The sequence below is a fragment of the Gymnodraco acuticeps genome, unplaced genomic scaffold (assembly GCF_902827175.1).
Source record: "Gymnodraco acuticeps unplaced genomic scaffold, fGymAcu1.1, whole genome shotgun sequence".
In the NCBI taxonomy this organism is placed as follows: domain Eukaryota; kingdom Metazoa; phylum Chordata; class Actinopteri; order Perciformes; family Bathydraconidae; genus Gymnodraco; species Gymnodraco acuticeps.
In genome coordinates, this window is record NW_022989894.1 from 2,602,146 (window position 1) to 2,610,853 (window position 8,708).

The window sequence follows — 8,708 nt, forward strand, 5'->3', positions numbered from 1 at the left end:
TTTTATTTATTGGTTTGATTCCATAATCTCAGGCTTTTTTGGCGTCCGTCAGGAACTGAATTTCAAAATAAAAATAACCGGAAACAGACGTAGGCATTTCGAGCGATTACCTATGGCGATTACCCAAGATCCTCAGCTATGGTTTAAACTCGTTTATTTGATGTTTTAGCCGCAATGCATTCTGGGATTTGGTGTTTATATGATATGAAATCCGGAAAACATTTTAAAATAATACTTAATTCCGAGTGCTCTTGCTTTTCTCTATGAAAGTCATCACATAACGGCATTGTAATACACGGTTCGGCTGCATTACATATTACAGATCTGCCGTAGTTCTTTATTTATAGAGCCCTGATGAGAAGACCTTTGGAAAAACTGGAAGAAATGCCGCCGAAACTGAATACGTGACATGGATCATAAATATATCAACAATTAAACAACATCTTCAATTTCTCTTCACACAATACGTCTCCTTGCAGTATCAACACTAATTCGGCTGACTTTTACATTTGATCTAATTCATAGATAGGTTATATTTACACCATAACGGTGCACAGCTGATATAAAAGGACTTGTAGTTTTTAAAGATATTACTGATTTTCTTTGAATGTAAGAATGTAAATATTTAGTCTGAAATAGTATAGCAATATGCTGTAAAATGATGTGAAAGCATGAATAAAACTACACATCTTCAGATGTTGTACATACATAAGTGTCCTGTACCTTGTGTGAACCGCCTAGTGGTTAAAGCAGGTTATTGAATTATTGTTTGTATGTGTTATATTTGATAAAAAAAATATTAAGAGTACATACTTTCATAGGGGGAAAGTAGAAGGTCTGTGATAGAAATATAGAATATAAAAAATCAAGAGGATACTATAAGTGATCTCTACAATAAAACAGTTTAGTGCAGGATGTACAAAGATATTAGGAGGAGGTGCAAAAGAGAAAAACGAATTAACCTTTATTTAAACATTAAATAATACTTTAGATTAAGGTCTTCTTTTAAATAAGAAAAACACTTTGGGGGTATCTATCTACAGATAAATATTAAGCCTGACAAAGTACTTAACATAATTGCTTTCCTGCAATGTTAACTATGTTGAAGCACTTATTTTATCTGATATTATACATATGAATTATACACTTATGTATGTAGATAGTATAAGAAATGTGCAGAATATGACAGTTTAATGGTGGAGGTACACACATATTGATAGATGTCTTGTAATGCACTGTTGAGGAACCTGTGACCTAAGATTTTCATTCATTGCATACACCGTTGTTGTGTATATGATTATGTCAATAAACCTTTGAAAATCTTGAAATCTTGAAAGGGATGTGCAAAATAGCCATAATACAGTCTTTAATTAACTCTTAGTAGAGAATAACGAGTAATGCATATACTTTATTACTCGTTTCCATTCATGTCAATTAAAGATAAAAGTCTTCTCAAGCACCAACTATCAAATATCTCTCCTGATTGTTGGCACTTGACAATCACCTTACCTGAATTTTACTGTAACTAAAGTCTGATTTAAGGGTTGTTTATATTTCACATCATTAATCAGAATCTGCAAAGTAACTCAAATAAGTGTAGTGGAGTAAAAATACCAGGTTAACCTCTGAATTGTAGTGGAGTAGAATTACAAAGTAACAATGAGCTGCGTGGGTATATTAATGCTGCGCATTATGGACACAAGCAATTTTCACCCATTTATTAATTATATGTTTTACATTTGATAACACCAATGTGTTTAATACTGGCAACTTCTAATTGTGGGAAAAACGAAAACGTTCAGTAGAGATGTCCCATAGAACATTTTGCGAAACACAATAGCCAGCGTGTAGTTCTGGGGGGGGCGTTCGATTCCAGTTTTGGATAGTCTGGCGTGGTTTCGTTCCATTTCAAACAGCGGTTTGACGCTCGTTGTAACCTTGGCGCACTGGCACTCCAACATCCAATCCCAGAGTTTGAAGATTAATCACGAGGACTGTAGTCCTAAACGATAGCTGGGGATTATGGGTAGTGTAGTGTCTTCGGCCATCCTAAACTCAGAAATGTTGACAATCGCAATGATGCTCGAAATGTCAGGCCTACGTCTGTTTCCGGTTATTTTTATTTTGAAATTCAGTTTCTGACGGACGCCAAAAAAGCCCGAGATTATGGAATTAAACCAATAAATAAAAGCAAGGATAATTGTGTGTTATTGGTGAGTAAATAACAGTGTGTTATTTTGAAAATAATAACAAATTAGAAGGAAAAAAAGATTTAAAAAAATACAGATTTCTCTGAGTCCCATTTATTTTCCTCACAGGCGGCAACAAAAGTCCGAAATTATACGATTTAAAATAAAAGCAATAATTGTGGCTTGATATTGAGTAAGAACATGTTTTTATGAACCACACAGCTTCCGGTCTTCCACGACCCGACCAGAGAAAAAGACGTGCACGAAACACATTACCAGTAGAAATACATTGCTTTTAAAATCTAGCTGTGCAACACGAAAAAAAGGGGAAAATCGTGTTGGTGAACACGACTCAATAGATTACAAATCGTGTTGGTGAACACGAAATGCCATGAGACTGGGTTGTTATGTCATGTCATGGTCCGGCAGTGGCTCAGTCAGTAGGGGCTTGGACTGTGAACCGTAGGTCCCCGATCAGACCTAAATATGGAGTGTGGACTGCTACTTGGAGAGGTCCCAGTTCACCTCCTGCCCTGCCGTGGTGCCCTTGAGCAAGGCAAGCACCGAACACCCCCCTCCCCCCTCACTCCCCGGGCGCTGTACAATAGCTTCCCACTGCTCTTAGATGGATTAAATGCAGAGGCCAAATGTCACTGTGTGTGCTGTGTGCTCTGCATGTGTGACCATTAAAAGATGATATTCTATGTTAGCAATGTCTGTGTAAACATGCTAGGATATCAATGTTAGCATTTAGCTCAATGCACTGCTCTGACTTAACAGTCCCCCAGAGCTGCGAACACTTGACTAGTCTTGTAGTAGGCTATATGAAGAGTGAATATTTCAACACAATTACAGATTTGTTTTTAATTTATTTTAAAATAAAGTTTCACCTGCCTGAATAAATACAATATAGCTGTTTTGAACATATTATAAACGACCATAAAGAGAAAAAGAAGAAACAGAGGAAACGTCATTCAGTACACTGAGGTTTTTAATGGGTTGACAAAGCAATCCTGTAGGCCGTTTAAAGTCATCATTTCATCCACAGCAGTTTAAACATATGCAGGACCTGCTGATTTCTGCAGTTCAAAAATGCATACTCTCTCTTTCTGCTCTTCTACACACAGAGAGAAACAAGAAACAAAAAAATACCTCTCTGTTACTATCTTAAGTTTGAAACCTGCTAATGTCCTCATATATGACCGCATTACACATTTGTATACGTTTTTCCAATATCATTTCCTTATACACATACACATTTAATTTAAATATTCAGCAGACTACATTCTCTAGACATTGGTATAGTACAAGTCTCATAAGATGCACCACACATATACATAATAACACAATAAGATATGTCCAAGTTAAACTATCTACTGTTAAATAATAACTATAATATGCTTTTTTGTGTTTCTGTTGCAAGGGATCATTGAAGTGGTTTTTAAAGATCAGTTAGGTACAGAGCTCGGTTTTTGAGGCCGGTGGGTTGGTATTTCTTGCTTGGGGTCAGAAAAACAACATCACACTGACAGCAGAGTTCAAGTGCAAAACTGGTGAAAAGGTGAGTTGAACACACACGTTCTCAGACAGCAATGCGAGGGTGAAACAGGAGGATAGTTTAATGCATAGACTGTAGCTGTTTTCATGATCTCACTCACCCCCGTGACCACTGAGAGAAGGAAGAAAGAAAAGAAAAGAGAAAAAAAAAGAAAATAAATAGCCGATCATGAAGATAAAATGCAAAAGTATTCCTGTCAGTATCAGAGGGTTTGATGCATTATGTGATGCAATTGACTTAGAAACACTCAAAATATTTGAAACCTTTCCCATTAGGGACCTCATTCCCTCTGATTAAAAAGGATGTATCCGGAGCTCTCTACAGTCTCAGGGTGCGACCCAGGCCACAGATTCCCTTCCTCTCAGATTAAAATGTACTGATTGTTGTGTTACAGTGGCATGCAGCTGTATGCAGAAGAATATTCCATATATTGCACTTTCTATTTAGATCCCGCCTCAATAAGTTAACGCAATGAAAAAGTGTTTGTGAAGAGAAGAGGAGGAAACGGTGAAAAAGAGCCATGGGAGGCCCCTCTTTATGCCAATAAAAAAGATTTTCATTGTTGCATAGGTTCTGTGGAGGCACAGACGACAGTGTTTTTAAGAGGTGGTTGTGACACAGCCATGTGAATTGGCTTACGGGAGTCTACTACAGGTCCTTCAGATCATCCCTTTACTAGCGCAAGGGGAGAAAAGAAGAAGGAGGGACAAAAGGATGAAGAGCATCAGCTCCTGTCTGTGCAGGTATCTGAAGTCATGGAGTCTGAAGGGAATCCTTTCCCCCTTTATTTTATTCAATCCTTTCTTCCTTGTGTAATATGAGTGAGTGATAGTGAGTCTGTTCCATACTTGATCAGTGGATATCAGGGAGAGATTAAAAGAAGAGGAGCCAAAGGGATGAAGGAGGGGAGGAAAATAAGCTACACATGACTTAACAGAGAGCAGAACTTCAGTGAAGTTTTAACAAAACAAAGTATTTAGTTTCCAGCTGATTAATTCTTCATAAAAACATGTATTGTCAAAGATAACTGCACTGAAGAATTTGCTCAGGACATTCTGATCTTGATTTGCCATTTGGTGTCAGTTTATTTTACAGTAGCTATCATATTTTTTTTACCCAGCTTTGAAGACGTCTGATTAAACACTTTTTTATTCAAGCATGATCGGCAATATAAGGTGAGTTAGTACGCAAGGATTTTTGGCGAAGAAGTCAGGGGAAAAAACACATAAGACAAATGTTTAAAGAGGAAAAGTGAAGTCAGTCAGCAGCCAGGTTCCCCATCAGAAATGCTGGAGTATAATGTAATACTCAGGCATGCTAAGTCTCAAATGTCTTCCACCTTAGGTTTAATAGCAGGATGTAAATATATACTGTATATTTTTGGATATTTATATAGGCAGTGTGCATGCACATGTGCATACACTGTACAATGTATAAATTATTGTATATTCTTTACATTGTTTAAATTCTGAGGGTGCAGCATGGTCGTATGTCAGTCATGCAAGTGTGTTTCAAGTATTCTGCAACTCTGTGTGAGACAGAAGGTGTGTGTGTTTGTTTGCGTGCATGTGTGTGTTTGCAGGAAAGGGAGCAGGAGAAGGGAGCCGGCTCAGGTCGGGTGTGGAAGGAAAACAACAGGAAGGTGGCGCTGCTGTCCACGGCTTCTCATCCAGAGGTGGGACAGAGGACGGGCGGGGAGAGGGAGGAGCTCAGAGGTCTAGTGGGTTGGAGAAGGGGGGGGTCTCCGACTGCCATGGACACACAAACGCACAGGAACAGACACAAAGAAGACAGGACGGGAACAAGTTGGATTAATGTTCTCTAGGTGTTTGCAGTCTTCGTTTTAAACTCTGAATTATAGTTTATACATACTTATTGTTATTTAAAGGCCCCCATGTGTTACTCATGCACACAAATACAATAACCTTCACTCAAACAGTCACTTATATCATGAGATAACACATGGAAGAAACCCCCAAAACATAACCAATATCACAGAGATATCAGGTACATGACTGCATTGCAGGTAATGTATGTTTGCAGTAGATGCCAAATGCAGGCATTATTATAGTGTTGTCTAAATACATGCACTTAAACAGACCTCTTTTTACTAAACTCTGTTGTTGTAATCCTTATAATAATCATATGGTGTTGCTACAGGAGAGTAAAAACCCTTAATACACTTAGCAAACTCTAAGAAAATAACTACAATTACATTTGAGGGGTCATAATTAAGCATACTTTTTATTTAAATGTTTTTTTTAGATGCCTGAAAAGGTAAAACTATCATTTTTCCTTTGAAAATGTTTGGGGAATCACCTGCAGTGCTACCTTGCCTAACGCTAAATTATAAAAAATATTGAACGTGGAGATTGACAGATGCCATGACTTTAAACACAAATATTAGACACCTGGAGACACAATTGAATATCATGGCATACTACCTCACATACAACACCAACACAAGAACAACAATTCATTTCTGGTTTTGGAAAGTTGAGTCCTGTCTCACTCATTGATGCTGTAATCTAAGATATGTCCTCTTTTACAAGGCACAATAACACAACCGACACCACCTAATAAATGAACTAGCATCGCATCCAAAGTCAGCCCAAACACTGAAGCAAACACACACACCCTCAGCTCCGAACTGGGTGTGTGTTTGCCCATGCAGCACTCTGAGAAGAGAAAATTAAAAGTGAGAAAAAGAAAATGGCATGCAGTGAAAAGATGCCCCCTGAGAGGAAGAGAAAGAGGGATGATGATGAAGATGCCGGAGAGTACCCAACATACCAGAGACTCCTCATTTGTCAGTGATCGTGATTCTGTAGAAGGAACAATAGTCATGTGTGGGACAGAGGGATGAAGAGGAGGTAAAGAGAAAAGGAGTGCAAACAGTTACAGTGCAGGAAGAGACAAACGTCGCATGAGCTGAGCTCTCACTTCGGACAGACCAGAATAAGGCGTGGAAAGATGTTTTGATTAAGAGTCTTGACAAAGTCAATTTTTTAAGCTGCATTTGCAGGTGAGAACGTTGCTCAATGATGTTATTGTCTCCTACTTTAAAAAAAGCTCTTACAGTGATAAAAAAGCCAGCTCACAAACACAGACAAACACAAAGCAGATAAGGTTAATGAGGAACAGAAAAGAAAATCCTCCTAAGGCTAACAGTCACTTCTTTAAAGTGCACATGTCTTAATAGGACAGTGGTGAGGTGGGTGTAAGTGATGAATAGTGGAGTGTGATGGTTAACAGTGTGTTGAAAGTTCAAAATGCTGGCAGAAAGGTACCAACATGTTTACCTTAACCAAGAACAAAAGAGGAAATAAGATCACTGACGATTAGTTATATCTGTCTATTGATCTATTGAGGGATCTCTATCACTCTATTCATCAACCCTCTAACACAACCAGAGGTCTCCACTTTCATTTACCTCCTTCATCCCCTCATCCAGGATTCTTCACATCCCCCTTAGTAACATAGAGTATCCACACTTCAGGCTGGATATCTTCGCATAATATTATAAGCCATGGTTTGGATGTTATGTAATCTGTGTAAAACTTAACTCAAATAGGTTTATAAGAAAATGATGTGAGGTAGGGTTGTTTGTTTGAAAGGCCTCTCATGTTTGACTCACCTAGGCACACTTGGGGGTGCACGGTTAGGCCGAGAGGGCACAGTGGGTGGTGGCCCGCTGAAAGGGTCCGGGGAAGACCCTGGGCGGGACGGGACAGGGGGGCCCCCAGCGGGTGGAGGCCCAGGTGGAGGCCCCCGAGAGCCCGGGCGGGCCGGAGGTCCTGGTGGAGCTCTGCGGTTTGGAGTGGGACTGGTGGCTGGAGACCTGGAGGAAGACAGAGGAGACATCAACTACTGCATTAACAAATATAAAGAAACATTATGATAATAAAACGCAAATTCTTATAGTTATATAGTAACCCAAATAAAACAAAAATATTCTGACTTCAAGGATAAACAGTGTTACCAAAAGGTGAATAAGGTAGAAAAAAAAATGCAGTTTGTTTACAGTAAAACATCCTATAAATCAGGGCATGACTTATAAGGACAAACCATTCTAAAAGAAGCTTTAAATTATAGATGTAAATAAAAATGGAAAGTTTGTTGCAAGTGTTAAAAAAGTGAATGCTTGAGGCCTACAGTAGAAGTATATAAACCAAATTTAGAAAGAAACGACTGCAAGTAAATAGGGTAGCATTTTATATTTAAATATGCAAATGAGGCATTATCTAATGCTTAGTTTTTGTTATTTTAGGGGGAATCTAGTGAAGAACATAGACATAGTAAGTAAACACCTAAGTGCGTAATTTAGATGACTTTTTGTAGTTTTTACCGAAAGACGATATATTATGGAAGTAAGAAAAAGTCAAAAATCTTAAAATGTACCAGTGCATGAAAATATCTATATTTTTCCTGTAGTGTCTCCAAAAACAACCTGTAATGCTCTTCTTCCGCCCCTTCCCATCGTCTCTTACCTTCCTCCCATGTTGGCCCGTTGCACCTGCAGCCAGGAGTCGTCCACGGGAGGCGGCATGCTGGTGGTGACAGTGGTCGTGCTGATGTCACCGATGATGCTGAGGGCCTCCCGCAGGGCGTGGTACATCCGGAGCATCTCGTCCCGGTGGTGGGCCTGCTCCTGAGACTCCTCCATCAGCGAGCCCTGGTCCCCGCACGAATACAGCTGGGCCAGAAGGTCTGCGTTGATGAACTCTTTAGTCTGGACGAAATGGAAGAGATATCTACTGTCATGGAAAGACCATATTGAATATCTGTGCAAAAGGACAGCACAAATAATGTATTGTCTCCGCCGCCTTAGGTCTTTTGGGGCGAGCAGAGAAATTCTTCCGTTGTTCTTTACATCTGTGATTTTTTCTATTCTACAGTACTGCAATACTACCTGGTACAAGTGTTTGTCAACGGCTTTAAAATCCAAACTGCTCCACCTG

General features: G+C 39.1%; 1 protein-coding gene across 4 annotated transcripts in view; it reads right to left on the minus strand.

The window, feature by feature from the left end:
- Positions 1-3,162: 3,162 nt before the first annotated feature.
- dnm1a (dynamin 1a) overlaps positions 3,163-8,708 on the minus strand; it is a 47,200-nt gene continuing 41,654 nt past the window's right edge. For 3 of the 4 annotated variants that reach the window (XM_034203672.1, XM_034203667.1, XM_034203659.1), the window contains 3 exons: positions 8,238-8,479; positions 7,385-7,588; positions 3,163-5,495 (listed from right to left, as the gene is read on the minus strand). In XM_034203672.1, the coding sequence (XP_034059563.1) occupies positions 5,465-5,495; positions 7,385-7,588; positions 8,238-8,479 (477 nt within the window). In that variant the 3' untranslated portion in view covers positions 3,163-5,464. Of the gene's footprint in view, positions 5,496-6,540; positions 6,573-7,384; positions 7,589-8,237; positions 8,480-8,708 lie in introns of all 4 variants that reach the window. The other variant, XM_034203680.1, reaches the window with a different exon arrangement.